Source organism: Neofelis nebulosa, chromosome 3 (assembly GCF_028018385.1).
Source record: "Neofelis nebulosa isolate mNeoNeb1 chromosome 3, mNeoNeb1.pri, whole genome shotgun sequence".
In the NCBI taxonomy this organism is placed as follows: domain Eukaryota; kingdom Metazoa; phylum Chordata; class Mammalia; order Carnivora; family Felidae; genus Neofelis; species Neofelis nebulosa.
Genome location: NC_080784.1, coordinates 136,300,603 through 136,321,553, shown reverse-complemented (window position 1 = coordinate 136,321,553; position 20,951 = coordinate 136,300,603). Strand labels below are relative to the sequence as shown.

General features: G+C 35.8%; 1 protein-coding gene across 8 annotated transcripts in view; it reads left to right on the top strand.

The window, feature by feature from the left end:
- ARHGAP24 (Rho GTPase activating protein 24) overlaps positions 1–20,951 on the top strand; it is a 671,369-nt gene that overhangs the window by 638,406 nt on the left and 12,012 nt on the right. For all 8 annotated transcript variants that reach the window (XM_058719598.1, XM_058719596.1, XM_058719597.1 and 5 more), the window contains 3 exons: positions 9,756–9,888; positions 12,535–12,608; positions 15,383–15,504. In XM_058719598.1, the coding sequence (XP_058575581.1) occupies positions 9,756–9,888; positions 12,535–12,608; positions 15,383–15,504 (329 nt within the window). The remainder of the gene's footprint in view (positions 1–9,755; positions 9,889–12,534; positions 12,609–15,382; positions 15,505–20,951) is intronic.

The window sequence follows — 20,951 nt, the reverse complement described above, 5'->3', positions numbered from 1 at the left end:
TACGACATGGAAACTGGTAGAGTCACGTAAACTCTATGAAAGAATGCCCTCAATTTCAGTATATCAGGAGTCAAATGTTAGGAAAGATAGCATATCCCATTTAAGTAAGAACTGAAAGCTCACCATTTATAAAATTTAATTATATAAATGCATAATCATAATATACTTAGATAATGTGTAGTATTTCTTCCAGCTGTCTTTCTTAATGAGCCAATCCTAGAGGAAATGTGAGATACCTCTTACTGTGAATAGTTTCTTTATATCTGCCTTAGGTCATCTAAGTCAACAATAATCTTCTCATCTTTTTCATCATTCTTAGATTTTTTTGGCATTTACTTTACATTTGGTGAATTTAGGAAATTACATTCCACAGAACAGCCAGAGAAAGTGTTAACATGTAGATATTACTTCAGCAGAACTCCCAACCTAGATTAAGAATGCTCATGTTTACTAAAAATCCTGAGAAAACTATCTAGTTTGCCCATTGGAAACTATAGACACACTGTGGAATCTCAAAGGCTTGAACTTTCTCCTGAAACAAATAAATAAATGCAATGACTATCAGCTGGCACCAGGAAAAGAACAGAGTCTAACATGCATAATCAATCAATAAGAGTCTTAGTTTTCTTCATACCATTCTTCATACTTCATACCATGGATACATTTTTTTTTTTAATCTAAAAAGAACAAAATATAGACTTAATGTATACAATGTCTGTGGGGGGGGGGGGTATGTGTGTGTGGTATGTGTATATATGGTATGTAGAGATACCCACACCCTTAAAGTAAATCTCTGTGGTATGTAAACAGACTATCTCTAATCTCTTTATCTCTGGTGACTTTCAAAGAATTCGTGAGGCCAATACTTTTTCTAAGCAATTATATACATTATTGATATGAGTAGGATCTCAGTTTAATAAGAGAATCTTTGTAGCTTCATTGACTTCAGATTTAATTTATATAGAAAAATTTTAAGGGAAAAAATTTTAGTAACTTGGCTCTTAAGAGTTTGGACAATAACGGGGTGCCTGGGTGGCTCAGTCAGTTAAGCATCCAACTCAATTTCGGCTCAGGTCGTGATCTCACAGTTCATGAGTTCAAGACCCGCATCCAGCTCTGCACTGTGTCAGCATGGAGCCTGCCTGAAATTTTCTCTCCCTCACTCTCCGCCCCTACCCCATTCATGCAGTCTCTCCCTCTCTCTCAAAATAAATAAATAAACTTTTAAAAAGTTTGGACAATATTAATGTCATTTAAAATACAAGAATGTACCATGTGCATTTGAATATTGCTTTTAAGGTAAATTAATATATAACATTGATACTTAGGTCCCAAATCACCAGACTTGGAGGAACATATTAACTCATTTTAATAGCCATGTTGATTAATTTTGTAGCTGACTACACTTAGGTTCTTTTTAAATTAATTTATTTTTATTGAGATATAATTGACATATACCATTGTAAAAATTTAAGATATACATTGTGTTGGTTTGATACATCTATATATTGCAATATGATTACCACCATATTGTTAGCTAACACCCCAATCAGGTCACATAATTACACTTTCTTTTTTGTGGTGAGACAATTAAGATCAGTGCTGTTAGCAACTTTGAAGTTTATTAAGTAGTATTATTGGCTATATCCGGTATGTTGTGCATTAGATCTCCAGAACTTATCTACTACTTGCAACTTAAGGTTTTCATTTGTTGTTGTTGGAAGTGAATGCGTGCGTATGTACAAGGTAATCTGTTAAAAAAAAAAAACTATACTAATATAATACTGCTTTAAGGAAACTTTTCTGAATATTCTACGTCAACCTTATAAATGCCTCAATCCCACTAGCGTTTCCTCTCCAATGAAGGCATGTTGGTACTGTAATGGAAAAAAGTCAGATTTTATTTTCATTCATTAATACAAGAATTTACTTTAATTTACTAGGACACATCAGCTATTTATAAAGTGAATCAATGCTCTTACCCCAAACTAACTAAATGATGACAACTCTGACTCTCTATTAAGTGTACGTTTCTTTGTGACATATATATATTTATCTCTATATGCTCATACATTTGCCCTTTGTATTCAAACATAGCATTCAAAAGCTATACAAAAGGGCATTTTGTTTGTCATTGATATTTATTTGCTACTAATGATTACCACCTATAAGTGTACATCAGGGGACTGGGTGTAGGAAGACAGGCTTGCAACAGAAAAACCAGCTAGCATGCTGTTACATCAATGGAGATGAGTGATATGTACTTGAACTTGAGCAGTGTCAATGAGACTGCTGAAGAAGGAATTGATTCATAAGGTTTTACATCAGAATATATAAGATCCAGTATTTTTTAAGACTTTCTAGGGGATTCCACTGTGAAGTTCAGTCTGAGAATCATTAACCACGGTTAGATTTAGGGTCTCAGGAAGAGCAAAATTTAGGCTGACTTCTAGGTTTCTTGGTTATTGGTGTGACTGGTGATGCCATCCATGGTTGAGAAAATGGTAAAGGAAGAATAATTTTATTGCAAGGTTTTTGTTGTTTTTATCCAACTGTGTTTACATGGAGTTCAAAGTGTGAAAGGGAACATCTATGAATTAAATGGAAAGGTCTGGTGTGGAGAGGTGTACTTTGTAGTCATTGTGGAAAAGTGATAGCTAAATTCAGAGAGTCTGTACAGGGTCCAGGAAAATAGCACTTAGAGGCCAGCAGAGGAAGAAAAACTGGGGAGTTGACTGGTAAAGAATGATGGCCAGATAAGGAAGAGGAGAGTGAGGTGGCCAACAACAACAACAACAACAATAATAATAATAATAATAAAATGAGAGATTTGCTTATGGGAAATATTCATAACAAATAACAAATGGACAAATATCTCTTTTTTTTCTGTTTGGGGATATTAGCTACTTTCTATTTGAAGGGTCTATTGTTTGGAATCACCAAACTCATATTGCTCAAGGGAATATCTTCCTAGAGCTACACAGCAGAGTATTTTGTTACTTTATCTATCTTATACACATGTAAGTGTGTGTGGGCACATATCATGCATGCATGTGCTCACGTGTGTGGTATGTCGGGTTGTATATCACACTATCAAATATTCTTTGTATGTGTTTAGCTGGCATTATAAGGAAGTCTATACACACATATGTCTATACACATAAGTAATTCTAGAAGTAGGAAAGGAAAGGTCAGTGTGACAATTTGGTTTAACAGAGTCTCCTGACCAACATTTCTCCCACCTGTCTTCCATCAGGGAACACTGGGCAGACGGGAGCATAACTAGTATGCTCCAGTGGGTAAGAGAGTGGCCGGATTTAAACTTGTGTCCTTGTGACTATTCCATATCAAAACTGCCTCCTTTCCTTGGAAGTCTTCTACCTCAAATACATTATTAATATTGTATTAATCCATAAGTCACATTATCTGCAAGTACATTTCTAACTTTCTGCTAACGTTTCATTACCTAGTACTTTGATAGTACTATTAATGGTTTTATAGGTAAGCTCACAAGATGCAGATTTGGGAGTTCTATTAGTCACCTCAGGCTGCCATAACAAAACACCACAGAGTGGGTGGCTTAAACAAAGAAATTTATTTTCTCACAGCCCTGTAGCCTTGAAAGCTGAGATCAGGGTGCCAGCTCAGTCAGGTTCTGACAAGCGCTCTCTTTTTGGCTTGTAGACAGCTGTCTTCTCACCCTGTGCTCATGCAGCCTTTTTCCCTATAAGTACAAGGGAGCAAGGGGCTGGGAGCAAGCTCTCCAGTATCTCTTCTTATAAGGGAACCAATTCCATCAAGCCAGGGGTCCTATCCTCATAACTTGATCTAACCCCAAGTATCTTCCAAAGGTTCCATCTCCAAATACCATCGCATCGGAGGTTAGAATTTCAACACATGAATGAGGGAGGGGGCACGACTCAGTCCATAGTAGAGACCATCAGGCAGTTCTCTGCCATCACCATTGCTTTTAAACCAGGAGGCTTGTTTGGCACAAGCACTAATTCAGTGTAATCAAGACAGGTACAACCGTCCTGTTGTATATAATTCAGCGCTGACACATAATAACAATGAGCCATGACAGAATCAGTTTTGCACTGCTGATAAGTATACCAGTTTTGACAGATAAATAGAAAAAATAATAAGTTTGAACAGAATCAGACTTTTCTTGTAAACGTTTAGTTTGGAGCTGCTTACCACCTTCAGATGTGCTTTCCTATGCCATGGTGAATTTGGTGGAAAGAACAACATGCTGTTTAAGACAATTGAGCAGCAGTGTTCAACTTCGTATTGCATCTGAACGTCTTCAGTTTCTTGTATGTTTTCCCAGGAATTTGATGGATATGACCTTTTTTTTTTCTTAATCCAAAGCAAATTTTAGGTCATCTTAGTGTGTGTGTGTGTGTGTGTGTGTGTGTGCACGCGCATGTGCATGTATTGCAAATAAGTACACAATATTTTCAATAATTTCCTGTGTGGGTGCACTGGAAATTGACTCTATGAAGTAAAATCAACAGATTATATTGTGTTCTGTGCATAGTATCCAGAGTGAAAATTCCCACTTCTTTTTTTAAGTTTTTTAATGTTTATTTTTGAGAGAGAGAGAGAGAGAGAGAGAGAGAGAGAGAGAGAGAGAGAGAGATGGAGAGAGAGTGGATGAATGGGGGAGGGGCAGAGAGAGAGGGAGACACAGAATCCAAAGTAGGCTCTGGGATCCGAGCTGTCAGCACAGAGCCTGATGTAGGGCTCGAACCCACAAACCGTGAGATCATGACCTGAGCCAAAGTCGCTCACATAACCGACTGAGCCATCCAGGTGCCCTGAAAAATTCCCATTTCTAATTTTAAGGCTTACAAGTTTCAAGGTTTTGTCTGTGTAGTATTATACTTGTAATTACTGTGGCATTTGGACTGATCCATGTATGAGAGTCTGTTTATCAGGGAAGAGGGTGTGGGGATAGAAGTTGAGCAAGGAAGGATTGTTGTGAGACTTCTTTTATCCCTGTTAAGATTAGTGAGAAGCCTGTATCGTACATAGATTATAAATAGGGCAGACAATTTCCAGGAACCGTAAAGAATGTTCTTAAGATCTCACACCTGACAGGGACTTAGCAGCTAGAATATACAGGAGGTATTACAAAGTAGAACAAAATGAGGCATGTTGTGATATGGAAAAGTATTGATGGTGATTAGTTAGAAATATAAGCCCATGGGGGACAAAAAGATCTATGTTGTTCATTTGTTTCACCCAGCATGTTTCATGAAGCCGTGCCCACCATTAGTTTCAGGAACTATTACTGATAGAAAGATTCCAGAATGACCAATGGCACACTCATGAGACTGTAAAATTAGGTTGTTCCTTGAAAGTCTCATGAAATCCTCCCTTTAATTTGGTAAACAGACTGCAAGTGAGGACGTAGGACTCAAAATTAAGGTCCAAGTGTAATATAAAATGAAACAAAAATTGATCATATATCGATCAATTAAGGGACATGCTCCAGGGCATCTCCTGCTATTCTAGCTTCTTTATTCAGGATCACTGGATAGAATGTACATGATTCCTTATCTTAATTTCTGAAAAAAACAGATCCTACCACCAGGTTAGGGGAAGAGACCTGAGATCTGTATAATGATTTCACATTAACAAATAGTCTTGAATTTCTACCAAAAGAGCATGACTTTAAAACCTCTCATATCTTAGTGCTTAGCCAGAAAGAATTTCATACCAGTGTGGTTTCCTGTCCAAGTACCCAAAATAGGGTTAGTAGCAGGACCTGCTCACTGGACTGCTGTGAAAGCCTGACATAGAGTGATACATGTCTAGAGGTGCTGCTGTTGTTGTTGTTGTTGTTGTTGTTGTTGTTAACCAGGTTAGGTATCTTAATTCTCCCTTGTACATAGACTTTTGCCACAGTACAGTCACTTCACTTCACTTTGATGAAGTCTGAAATATATTTCTTTGAGACAAAGATGGCACGTTCCCCTGGTACATTGGGCAATTATTACATAATGTTAGTATATACTTATTTGACTGTCCATAGGAAGCAAATATTAAACAGGCAAAGTTATGGGTTTTCAGTAAGAGACAGGCTGGGCAGAGAGATGCGGACGGCCACCATTTTGTACAGTAGATATACAAAAAGGTTTTTCAAACACCAGACTTGATGTTGCAGTAGGTGGTGTTCTGGCCAGAAGGGCGGACGGACTGCGAGCCCCTTGAGGTGAACTAGAACACATGCTGAAGTCTTCACAGAAGCAATTGTTTTCTTCCATTCAGTGGAAAGGACAAAGCTAAAAATGAGAACACCAGGGAAACGTAGGTGTCTCTATTTCCACAAAATAACCTAAGTATAATAAAGCCCCAAAAAGGAGGTAATATATTTTTAAGATTTGATCCTGAAGCAAAACCCTTAACCCTTCGTTAATTGGAAAAAAAAGAGGAAAAGCATTTGGTCATTTTTTTCTCCATTGTTTCTATATTTTCTCCATCGTTTCTATACAATTAACAATATGTAGGTGTATACTATAATGCTAGAAAGCTAATGTAATGTATCACTTTAGGGAAGGAATAAAATCATCATCCTATCCACATCTCTTACCTTGATTCATAGCTCAAATATTTCTATTCTTGGAGCATTACTGCAGCTCTTGTGCTAAGAAAATTGCTGGTGGATGAAGAATGATTCTGCAGCCTTTCATCCTTCATAATTTTCGCGCCATCTGATTACTCTAACTTTGCAATGGTGCCATCTAGCGTTCACACGTCCTCAGTACTACAGCTCTACTTCATTAGAAACTAAATAATACAAGTATCAAGCAAGTTCCCTCAAGAACAGTGTACTGGGGAGAGTCATTGCAACGCAAAGTCAATCACTGAAATACTAGAACAGATTTTTTATTAAATATATATTTCTTATTTATTATTATTTGTATTATTTATTTGTTGCATTTATTTCACAAATATTTGTATATATTCTATGTATATAGTCATGCAAATGATGGATAACCTACTTCATGTATTGAAGTTATACTTATTTTGTATTTTATTTTTCTGTTTTTCTCTGTACCTCCCTATAACCCTAACAAAGTGGTCATTGTCTTTGAAGGCAACACATCCAACCTAGTCATGGGTTGGGTTAGAGTGGAATCAAAACATGGAATCATTTATTGTAATAGTTGATTGCACTGCATATTCTGCCCCGAGTTGTGGTTCTCTTACTGCTGATGGCTGTGCTTCACTAGATAACAAGAGAAACACAGAAGAGCTTTGATACGCATGAAATAGTGTTTTTTCCATAAAACAGAAAATAGTGTCTTCCTTTTCTTACTATTGGTACTTTGTTAGGACTATCTCTTTTTTAAAAATTCTGTAGAAAGTAATTTGAGGAATTAAGGAGCTTAGAAACAGTTTTCAAGATGTCCCAGAGATGTGATTTTTATTTTCTTAACTAGCCTTTGAGTTGACTTCTATATTGCTTATCAATTCAGAATTTTAAGAGGGAAAACATGTTTAATTGTGAAAGAACAGAATTAATTTAAGACAGGCCCTATCAGATCACCTCCATTATTTTAACATCTGCAAGAAGGTTAACAAAATGCCCACTCTGACTGACCTCAACTGTGAAATGAAAAAGCTCAGCCTTTGCCCCATCTGATTTGGGGGAAGGTAGAGACCCAGATTCCAAGGATGCTGCATACACGCAAACCTCATGCAGGCCCACCCTGAGCTTGGCTCTCCCTTAGCTTTTTTGTTCGCTCCTCAAGGGCAGGACGTTCCCTCCCACTTTGGGCTCTGCTTACCTGCCTTGCTTTAATCAGGAATGCCTTCTTTGGTGCTTCTGCTCCCACTTGGTTAATTATTACACCTTGGTCTATGCATCATTTCCTCAGAGAAGCCATCCAACCCTGTCTTGTTATTAGTCCTGTCTTGCTATTAGATATCACCCAACACTTCTCCTTATTACTACTTACCACGCTTTGCAATTATACACTTGTGTTATTATCTAGTTCATATTCCCTGTCCTCACTAGATTATAAATTGCGAGCAGGCTGGAATAATCTTTTTTTTTTAACTCTTTGAGGTTCTAGCCACTGTGTTTTCTATAATGTTCAATACAGAGCAGGCGTGTGGGAAATCATTGATGAAATCAACTATTTGATTTCAAAATTGAGAACTAAGATGACCATTGTCCCAGCCCATGTAGTTCGGTGATTTCAACTCTGCTTCTGTGTCACCCTTGGGCAAGAGAATATTCACTGAGGCAGGAAATTGAACTGTGTTCCAGCCCTCAAGAAATACCCCTCTGGGGACAGGTCACTTCCTGCCGCACAGTCTGGGAATGAGGTGTGAGATGTTCATTCTCAATATTTACAGGATTCCTGACCTTCTTCACTACCTCTCTTCCACTTCTCAGGGCCAGATGGTCTTTCACTCCCTGCCCACCAATTTCTCTTTGCTACACCTGTCCTCCTCACCCAAAATAAAAATAATAAAATGGGGTGACTGGGTGGCTCAGTTGGTTAAGTGTCCAACTCTTGATTCAGCTCAGGTCATGATCTCATGGTTCCTGAGATGGAGAGATGGAACCCTGTGTCAGTCTCTGGACTGAGTGTAGAGCCTGCTGAAGATTCTCTCTCTCCCTCTCTCTTTCCTTGTCCCTCTCCCACTTACTCTCTCTCTCCTCCCCCAAAATAAATAAATACACATTTAAATAAATAAATAAATAAATAAATAAATAAATGTAAATAAAAACCACCCATTTTCATCTTTACTGTCTGCCGTCTTCATGGATTAACGTGGAGATAGAGAGCATAAAATGTAAATTAGTATTTTAGGAAATTATCCTGTCACTCTGGTAGTCAGCAGGGAATAAAAATAAATTTTGCACATTATACAAAGGACAGGTTGTGTTTTCATTGTTTGTTTTTGTAGTATATTCCTTCTCTTTCTAGAAGACTCTAAGGATTTCCAACTATCTTAGAATATTAGACAAGAAATCATGCTGAAAATCAATCACCTTCAAAATAAGTTCTGCTTAAAAAGTTATAACATGTCATACTAAGTTTCTGATATCTATAACCAGTCACCAATGTCTTCTAAAGAATAAGAAATGAACCTAAGCCTCAGAAGTGATTAATTGTGACACTGAATACATACATGCATATAGAGGTGGATTTGGTATTTTTTGTAAATTGTATTATATTTCATTTAGAGTCTGGTATATTGGCATTGTTTTTAACACTTTTTAAAATTTTTATTTATTTTTCTTTGAGAGAGAGGAGGGGCAAAGAGAGAGGGAGGCTCCGTGTTGTCAGTGTGCAGCCCCATGTGGGGCTTGATCATGACCATGAGATCACAAGCTGAGCCAAAATTGAGAGTTGGACACTTAACTGACTGAGCCACCCAGGAGCCCCTAAAGTTAACACTTTGGCTTAACATCAAGTACACACATCGCTTCTCAACCTTTGGCTAAGATCAAGTGTAGTAACATCAAGTACACACAAACGAAAAATGCTTGAACTTTTGAATATTTTCAAAGCACACTGAAGCTTCTAAGAGTCCTTCCAGATCCCTGTCGTCTCCACCTGTTGTAGCATTTCATGGGCATTAGCTAAGTGTATGCTTCTTGAAAGCTGAATTTATGGATTTCATTGGCAACTCAGAACTCTGACTCATAGATGTGTATTTGATGAAAGAATATATCGGATGGTATAAATTTTACTGCAAAGAGTATCTTCCCACTTCTATCTCCACAGCAACACAGATGTACACACAGTGGCATCACTTCTTAAACTGTATCTCCGAGAACTTCCAGAACCAGTTATTCCTTATGCAAAGTATGAAGATTTTTTGTCCTGTGCCAAACTGCTCAGTAAGGAAGAGGAAGCTGTAAGTTGGTACATTTATTTCTAAAAAAGCCTTAATTTGGGTTTTTTGTCAATGTTCTTAGTTTTTCATTTGTAAATTTCCCCTTGCCCCATCCTTGGATTGTTTTCCAGGATTCTATTTATTGACATTACACACATTTAGATATTACATACACAACACAGGTCCCATTTTTAATCCCCTCCCTTATCAGCAAGAAAAGTGCAGCTGAATAAATGAAGTGAACCCTCCTTCCCACTTTGCTCCTCTAACTGGTTAATTGTGGGGCTACATCAGGTCAAACATTCCATGAATAAAGTGGATGTCTTATTTCATATTCCCCTTTTCATTATGTACCCCCTAAATTACTCTCAACAATGCCTTCTACCAAATCTTATCTACCATTTTTTAAACAGCTTTGAGATATAATTCACACATCATACAATCACCTATATAAAGCATACATTCAGCGCATTTTAGTATACAGTTGACCCTCGAACCATAGGGGTTTGAACTGTGTGGGTCCTCTTACACATAGATTTTTTTTCAGTACAGTACTCTAAATGTATTTTCTCTTCCTTGTGATTTTCTTACTTTTTATAAGAATGCAACATATAATACATATAACATACAAAATATTTGCTAATTAACTGCTTATCAGCAAGGCTTCCAGCCAACAAAAGGCTGTTAATAGTTAAGTTTTGGGGGAGTCAAAAGTTATACATTGATTTTTGAGTGTGGGGGTGGTCGGCATCCCTAACCCCCCACATTGTTCAAGGGTGAACTGTATTCTCAAGAGTTGTGCAACCATCAAAATCTAATTTTAGAATATTTAGCACATTTTCATCATCCTATAACAAACTCCATAACTGACCCCACCTTCCCCAGCTGTTGGCAACTACTAATCTCCTTTCTGTATCTATAGATTTGCCTCTTCTGGATATTTCATATAAATGGAATCATCCACTATATTGTCTTCTGTGACCAGTTTCTTTCACTGTTTTCAAGGTTCATCCACCCTAAAACACCTATCAGTATTTCATGCCTTTTATTTACTTATTCATCTATCCATTCATCAGTTGCAATATGTGGATTGTTTCCATTGTTTGATGGACATTATTATTAAAAATGGTGCTGTGAATACTCATGTACAAAGCTTGGCATGGGCATATGTCTGCATTTCTCCTGGGTATGTACGTAGGAAGCAGAATTGCTGTACCATATGTAACTCCATGTTTGCTAAAGAGGCTTTATCATTTTAAATTCCCATCAGCAATATGTGCAGACTCCAACTGCTCCACATTTTTGCCAACACTTGTTGTTATGTCTCTTTTTTATCACAGCCATCTTAATGTGTGTAAACTGATACCTAATTGAACTTGAGTTGCATTTCCCTGATGCTTAATGATGTTAAACATCTTTCCATGTATTTAGTAGCTGTTCACATATTTTCTTTGGAAAAACACCTATTCAAATCATTTTCCCATTTTAATTGGATTATTTGTTTTATTATTACTGAGTTTGCGAGAGTTCTTTACAGTTTAGATTACAAGTCTCATATCACATATATGATTTGCAAGTATTTCTCCCATTCTATCAGTTGTCTTTTCAGTTTTGTGATGATGTCCTTTAAAGCATGAAAGTTTTTAATTGCAATGAAGTCCAATTTATCTATTTTTCTTTTGTCACTTGTGCGTTTAATGTCATATCTAAGAAGACATTAACTAAGGTCGTCAGGATTTACTCCTATATTTTCTTATAAGACTTTTGTAGCTTTAGCTCTTACATTTAGGTCTATGATCCAAATTCAGTTAATTTTTGTTTATGATATGAGGAAAGGTCCAACTTCATCCTTTGGCATATGGATATCCAGTTGTCTCCAAATCATTTGTTGGAAAGACTGTTGTTTCCTCCACTGGATTTTCTTGGCACTCTTATAGAAATTGCTGCCTGTTTTTATAAATGAAGTTTTACTCTATTATGTAATATTGTCTGTGGCTGCTTTTGCACCACAACAGGAGAGTTGAGTAGTTGAGACAGAGACCATATGTCCCAGAAAGCTTGCAATATTTACCATCTGGCCTTTTTCAGGAAGAAGAACAGATTAGATTACATTATCCATTAACTTTTCTGGGACCATTTACATTTTGGAAGAAGTTTTACAATGGGAAGAACCAAAGCAATTAATACCTTTGTGAAATTTCTAGGAAGAGTAGGCTTTTTATTCTCCATCCCACCCCTAACAGTGTATCCTAGACATGGCCCATCTTGAGACTTATTTGTCAGTAGACACATGTCTATGTTTGGGGCATGCCAGAAATGGGAAAGACTCTCACTACACTAAGCTACTTTTTCCCCAAATAGCCTTATTATAAATGAGGCAGTCCTCCCTTTTCAATCAGTTGTGAGCGAGTATTAAGAATGGTAAAAGGCTTCACTGAAATTTATTTCTCCACAAAGAGTACTTACGGAAATATTTGAAATACTTTTTCCCATCTTTGAAAATATTTGTGAAATGCTCTCTGTAATCGTGGCAAGTTTTCAGGACAGGATTCTTCACTGATAATATGTGAAACTAATGAAAAAAAAAACCTGTGTACTCATTTGTATTTGTTTCCATTGCAAGGCTAACACTTCAATAACATTTATTCTCTATTTCTTTGTACTCAGGGCATTAAGGAATTAGCAAAGCAGGTGAAGAGTTTGCCTGTGGTCAATTACAACCTCCTGAAGTATATTTGCAGGTAAGAATAGTCCTAAAGACAAAACTAAACAGAAGAAGACTGTGTTTAGCCTGACACTAATTTACTTCTGACAGTGAATAAAATCACTGAACTACTCTGAGCTCTGGTGTTGGCCTCTGTAAAATTAAGAAGTTTGGCAAGATGATCTCAAAGGTTTCTTTGACCATGAAAATTGCTCAATTGTATAATTTATTGTTTCTCAGTCTGACTTACTTCTACATACTAAAGATATGTTGCTTTGAACTTCCATCAAAGTTGTTTGTACCTGCTGCATGTACCTTTAATTAAGAGAAGGAGCATCTCCCTTGGCATGAGGAAGGCCTGCGTGGGAGTCCAGTTTCTACCACTGACTTCTTATGTGTCTTTATACAATTTTCTTACCCTTTCCATGCATCCCCCTAGGTAAAAGAGTCCTGAAAACACATTTCAGATAGTTGTTTTTAAATTTAAATTCTATTTTAAATTGAATAAATATTATTTTCTATTCCTCTCCTACCTCAAGACTCATTGAAAAGACATTATCATTCAATTCTGTTAGGACAGTAATTGTACCTGGTAAATCTCTCACTCATGTTCATTTAACTTATGGCCTGGGTTGGTATGTGCCGTGTCTGCCCCTGTTTAATAAACCATATGATTTCATTCGTATGTGGAATGTAAGAAACAAAACAGTCGTAGGAGAAAAAAAGAGAGAGGCAAACCCAGACACAGAGTCTTAACTATAGAGAACAAACTGATGGTTACCAGAGGGGAGGTGGGTGGGGGGAATGAGTGAAATAGGTGATGGGGATTAGGGAGGGCACTTGCTGTGATGATCACCGGGTGTGGTATGTAAGCATGGAATCACTAAATTATACACCTGAAACTAATTACACTGTATGTTAACAATACTGGAACTTAAATAAAACCTAAAAAAATGAAGATATAAAATTGACGCATCTTAAATCTCAAAAGAGAGATGGTGATTGGCACTATACATCACTGTAGGTATCTTAAATGGAAGCTTCCCAGTTTATTTTTAAGTAATTCACTTTTTAATTCAGTACAGTATATTATTTGCATGTGCTTTTTGTGTCATGATTATATAAATGCTTAGCAGACTGGGAACTATGTAGTTTAAGACTAATGCTGGACACTGAGGAGTTCACTGTCAACTGTAACTGAGAAGAAATTCCAAAACCTTCTACCATAACTTTTTCTGGTGATGGTAGGAAGCAAATATGAGCTTAGGTTTCATAATTTAAAAAGGAAAGAAATCAGTTTCACTGATCACATAGATTCACCAACACATAGGGGTTCTGTCCCAAGACTTTGAACTAATTCAAGCTGTTGTGTTGGATGAGAAAGAGGAACAATCTCTTCAAGTAAAAGGGATAAAGGCTCTTTCTTGAGAACCATATTACAAATCTTTAGCTCCTCAATAGGAAAACTTAACTTCTCTTGAAACATTTAAGCAGGCTTTTAATTTCAGCTATTTCGAATAAGAAATAGTAGTTTGAGGTTTTCGTCCTTCAGTTTTACTATAGCTTGCACTGTATAACAGTAATGAATATGTGGAATAGGGGCCTTTCTTCAAAGTCACAGGGGAGTTGTCAAGAGTACAAACTCGGGGCGCCTGGGTGGCGCAGTCGGTTGAGCGTCCGGCTTCAGCCAGGTCACGATCTCGCGGTCCGTGAGTTCGAGCCCCGCGTCAGGCTCTGGGCTGACGGCTCGGAGCCTGGAGCCTGTTTCCGATTCTGTGTCTCCCTCTCTCTCTGCCCCTCCCCCGTTCATGCTCTGTCTCTCTCTGTCCCAAAAATAAAATAAAAAATGTAAAAAAAAAAAAAAAAAAAAAAAAAAAAGAGTACAAACTCTAGAGTCAGACAATCTGGGTTCAAATCTCAGGTCTGCCACCTGTTACTTCTGTGTCCTTGGAGAATATTCTTAACCTTTCTGGTGCCTCATGTGTCTCATCTGTAAAATGGAGATAATCATATCATTTACCTCACAGAGTTCTCTGAGAATTTAATAAGTTATCACAATGACTGACACATAAAATATATTATTTTAAATAATAGTAAGTTCTTTTTTTATCACTTCTTCTTTGTCTCATAAGTACAATTAGTAAGCCATGAAATTTAGAAATGAAGAGGGGGATGGGGAATGCAAAAAGGCCAAAAGACGATAGAAACGATCCCTCCTACTAAAATCATTCGGGAAAAAGTCTATTTCATGCCTCTTATTCTTTAACACCTAATAAATTGAAGCAATTTGTGCTTAGAAAGTTTCATATCAGTGGAAGTAAGGTTTTAATTTAAACCATGTTTGATCTCATTTTTTAATAGACTATAAATTTGAAGCTCACAAATTACTTGACAAAGAGGGTTGATCTGCCTCTCTGAAATAAAGGATTATACCATATGATCTTATTTATAGTTCTCGAATTGAATACATTTATAAATTTAATGTTTTATTTAAGGATTGGAAGAAAATCCATATTCTTGAATCTCAAGTCCATATTAGCATTATCTAAACACACCTGTTTCTGTGATTGACAGAGGAAACCAAGCCAAGCCAGGCCAAAGGTGATATTTGCTATGATCCCTCAAGTTTGATCCTTAATCATTTGCAATATATTTTCTCCACATTTGACTGAGAGATGTTTGAGTTTCTAAATAATTTTGCCTCCGTAATTGTATTTGAACATATTATAGTTAATAAATTTCCCAATAGCCCATTTTCTTCCACTGACAAGTTTGATCCCATTGTTTTGTTCATGTTCTTATATCCAACAGGTTCTTGGATGAAGTGCAATCCTATTCTGGAGTTAACAAAATGAGTGTGCAGAACTTGGCCACTGTCTTTGGCCCTAATATCCTGCGCCCTAAAGTGGAAGATCCTTTGACCATCATGGAGGGTAAATAAATGATTATCTTACACTCTCATCAAGAGAACAATCACCTGTTTTTTGGTTGGTCTGAACCTATTCTCTGAGGAAACTAGGGAAATAAGTAACTCCATGGTAACTCCATTTATGGATTCAAGTTCTTCTAAGGCAAAATCTTCTCTTTGAAAGTCAGGCATTTTTTGAATTTACTAAATATTATAATTTACTAAAAGATTCCTCGATGGCCTTACAAGAATAAATGGAGTTTCCATAAATCATCTGTAAAGTATTATGCAAGAGAACTAGAAATATCTAGTTCATTTTTTTTAGCCCCATGCAATTTTCAGAAAATTCAAAAAGTTACTATTTTGTTAATATATTTTTATTAACTTTGGTTTTGCTTGACTGATTTCAAGAGGTAGAAAAATATGGTCCTCCGTAAGATAATGCTGCTTATTAATCTGTGGGTTGAAGCATGAGGGAATTCTTGTTTTCTAGATTATAAAATGCTTCAGATTCTTTTCCACAATGAACTTCTACTTCTGTTTGTTTCCAGCAGGCCTTCCTGCTTGAGTACCTTTCTTACCTATGGCCATTAGTATACCGTTGTTTTCTTAAGTTTGGACTAATTGAACAGTTAAGAATTTAATAAGGAAGAGGGAAGAGAAAGAATGATTATTTTTAGCTTCACTCTGTTATTTAGAACAAAACATATTCTTGATACTGTTCCTTTCTTGAAAATTCTGAGATTTTCATTCTTCTGTGTCTTATGAGAAAGAAAGAAAGAAAGAAAGAAAGAAAGAAAGAAAGAAAGCAAGCTTCATTTCCTTCATCAAATATTTAGTCTGATATCAATTTAACATCAGATTTTTGGCAGTAAGATAGTTAGTTGGTCCAGAAAACTTAATTTCTTTTCGAAGAGTTTAGCAGACAGTAGAAAATATAAAATTTGAAGCTATAGGAAGCTTAAAGATACTTTATTGTTTTCTCAAAAAATTTTTTTTATAAAATGCATATGATAAGGAAAACCATCAATAACATATATACACACACTCATACACACACATATATATGTATATATATACACATATACATACACACACACATATATATGTATATATACGTATATATACGTATATATACGTATATATACATATATATATATATATATACACACACACACACACACACACTTTGAGAGAGAAAAAGAGAGAGCGTGAGAGTGAGAGCAGGTACGTGTGTGCATGGGAAGGGCATGGAGCCTGATCAGGAGATCAGTCTTATCACCATGAAATCATGACCTGAGCTAAAATCAAGAATCTGACGCTTAACTGACTGAGCTACCCCAGTGCCCTGTTGGTGAATTTATATAAGACAGATACTCTAGAAATCACCACCTAGGTCAAGAAATGTAACATTTTAGGCATCACAGAAGTCTCTCTCTTGTGCCCTGTTGCGCCATCTTCCTCCCCCACTTAACTTATAACTCTATTTTACTACACAGACATTTGTATCAATCACTTCCTTGCATTTCTTGACAGTTTTATCAACCAAATAGGTTCCCTAGGCATTATATTTAATCTTTACTCTTATTTTATTTGCTATATTTTAAAGTCTCTGGCCCTAATATCCTGACTTCAGCTTCATATATAAAGGATAATAAATCAAGGCCAGTGGATTTTATCCCAGGAAGGAAAACTTGGTTAGCCATTTAAAAATCAATTTTTTTTAATCTTTTTTTTTGTAAATTAAAAAAAATCATCTCTATGGATACCAAAAAAAATTTTTTTACAAAATATAATGCCATTCATGATAAAGATTGTTAGCAAATTAGAAATAAAAGGAACTTAACCTAACAAAGTTCATCTATAAAAAGTTTAGTTAGAATATTGTACTTACTGGTGAAAGATGGAATGCTTTCCCCCTAAGATTGGACATAAGGTAAGATTGCCTCCTTCTACCACTCCAGAAATCCTAGCCAGAGCAAAAAGTAATAGGAAGGAATAAAAAGCATACATATTAGGAAAGGAAGATGTAGAACTCTGTTTATTCACAGACAACATGATAATTTATATAGAAAATTCTAGAGAATCTACAAGTGAAGTTACTATAATAAATGAACTAATGGTCACATGATACAATGTCAATTTATAAAAATTCTTTGTATTTCTATACACTAACATTGAACAATTGGAAATTGAAATAAAAAATATAATTTTAGGACAACACAAATGTCAAAAATTAGAGATATATTTAAGAAAATATGTACAGGACACATATCCTGAAAACTACTAAACATTTATGAAAAAAGAACTATATAAATCAGGAAATATACTATGTTCATCAATTAGAATAGTCAAAATCAATAAGATATTAATGTTCTTAAAGTTTACCTATAGTCTCAATATAATTCTAACAAAAAAATCCAGAAAAAAATTTATTTGTAGAAATTGACAATCTGAAGGTAAACCTTACATGGAAATAAAAATTATCTAGAATAGCAAAAACAACTTGAAAGGGAAAACAGAGTTGAAATATGATACTTGATTTAAGACTCAATATAATACCACAAATAATCAAGATAGTGTCTTACCAATATAAAGAGAGACATAGAGATCAATAGAAAAGAGAGTCCAGAAATAGGACTCTCACACACATCATCTTTTGTTTTTGACATATGTGCCAAGTTAGTTCAGTGGGAAAGGAATAGTCATTTCAACAGATGATGCTGGAAAAATTGCATATTCATTAAATAATCCTCTATCCTTACTTGACATCACTCAGAAAATTAACTTGAAATGGTTCATAGACCTAAATGTAAGAGCTAAAATCATAAAACTTAGAGAGGAAAACAGAAGAGAAAAAAACCTTATGACTTTGTGTTAGTCAAAGACTTACTAGGACATAAAAATCTCTAACCATAAAAATAAGTTGATAAGTTGGACTTTATCAAAATTAAAACTTTTGCTCTTCAAAAAGATATCCTTAAGAGAACAAAAGCCCAGGTCACAGGAATGGGGATATATTGTGAATCAAATATTTGATTAAAGAATTTGTTTTAAAAGTATATAAATAACTCATAGAAATAATAAGACAACAAACCCAATGAAAAAAATGGGTGAAAGATCTGAATTAGACATTTCATCAAAGATAGAGAAATAGCAAATAACACATGGAAAGATGTTCAGCATTTTTAGTCATTAGGGAAATGCAAATTTAAGCTGTAATGAGCTACTATTCCACATCCTCTACAAAGTATAAAATTAAGACTGAAAATGTTAAGTTTGGCTGGTAGAAATATAAAATGTTTGGGCCATTTTGCAAGAGATGCGTGGGTTCTTACAAACTTAATTATTTACTAACTATAAGACCCAGCAGAGCAGTGTGCTAATATTTACCCACATAGAAAGAAAACATGTTCAACCAAAACTTTAATGTTCATATCAACTTTATTTCGTATTTAATAGCTCCAATCTGAAAACAGACCAATTGTTGATCAATTAGTGCATAAACAATTTTGGGTACACTCATAAAATGGAATACTACCCAGCAATAAAAAGAATGAACTGTTGATGCATGCAATAATATGGATAAATGTCAAAAGTATTACACTAAGTGAGTAATGCCTAGACACAAAAGACTTCATATGGTATAATTCCATTTATATGAAATTCTAAAAAAAGAAAAACTATAGAATTAGAAAGCATATCAGTGGTTGTCATGGTTGGGAAGTGTGGGTAGGGAATTAGCTACAAATAGGCACAAGGGAATTGTCTATTTCATGATTAGATGGTATTTCCAGAACTGTCACTTATCAAAATTCATCATATATCTGTACATGTACAAAATTACACATATACAAGATTATTCATTGCAAAAAATACAAGTTGAAACTGCCTTTCATAGAACACTGCTATATATTTCTGTGTACATGTAAGTGTATCTTAATGTGCATAGTTACCTTGCAAGGAAAATTGAATTCTTATCCAATTCTCATGAAGAAGTACCTATAATGTGGTATTTAAATTCAACCTTTATAAAAGTATACGAGCCAGGGGGAATTTCTGGATCATGTAGCACAGTGGGACACCCCAAATCTGCTTGGACTCTTCAGAATGGGCTGGTGATTATAACAACTCTGACCTCATTATTTGGGCTTCATGGTTTTCATTAGCATCCTAAGGAAGAGAATGACAGGAGGAAATAAAAAGGAAAAAAGATAGCGTATATAGTGACACATACTTCATCATTACTAAGCTAGTCTATCCTAAATAGATATAAAAATTGAAAGAAAGTCCCTTTACAAGAACTATTGCCATTTATTATTCTTGAGACTAGATGAAAGCAAAGCCTCCCAAGATAGAAGAAAGAGATTTCTAAATTGCTCGGGTCCTGACACTCACTCTATAATTGTGGCAGGTAACTTTGGCATGGCTATTCACAGACTCATCACGGAGACCTTGGGAATATCTCTCTTTGATGAATTAAATGCCCCACATGGTTCATAGCTATAGTGAGAAGCAGAAATGCTTCAAATGTTAATATTCCAGTGATGGGAAAAAGCTCCATTTTCCCAAAGTACTAGGCAAAGTCATATATAATAGAGGCTGCTAATATTTGAAAGTGTGTCTGTCATGTGAGCAAATAATAAAATAGGACTAAGTACACATGTCTTTACATAGTACATAGCGACATTGTTGACAGCCATTTTAACTCGATTAAAATTTTTTCGTCCGATTTACTCCTATATGCACTGAAACTGGGATGACAAAGTCAGAGGTTGCTTCAAAAGGAAAGATGGGTTTATGATACCATTAATTTTATTGAGTCATTTTTCTTCCACAACTCTGATTCAATAGATGTCTTTTATTTAGTTTCTTTCTTTTTTTTTAATGTTTATTGATTTCTGAGAGAGAGACAGACAAACGGAAACAGGATGAAAGTTGGGGAGGGGCAGAGAGAGAGGGAGACACAGAATCGGAAGCAGGCTCCAGGCTCTGAGCTATCAGCACAGAGCCTGATACAGGGCTCAAACTCACGAGCCATGAGATCGTGACCTGAGCTGAAGTCAGACACTTAACCAACTGAGCCACCCAGGTGCCCCTATTTGGTTTCTTATTTAGAACAACCCCAAGTTTACTTGATACTACAACAGTTTAAATTCCAACAGCTGAAACATAATAGGACGAGTGCATGCTTTGGAGTAAAAAGATGAAGTATAAAACTGGTAACCTTGGTCATTTATCATCTATGTGGCCTTGAACAAACAGCTTAACCTCTCAGAACCTCAATTTGAACCTCATTTGAAAAATTTTAAGTCCTATCTCATAACCTTTTGAGAAACTTAAGAGATATAAGTGAAATATCTCCACCAAACACAGTGTTTCTCAAACTCTAACAGACATAGGAATCACCTGGGGATATTGTTAACATGTAGGTTCTGTTCAGATTTGCAGTTTGGAGCTTCCAGGTGATGT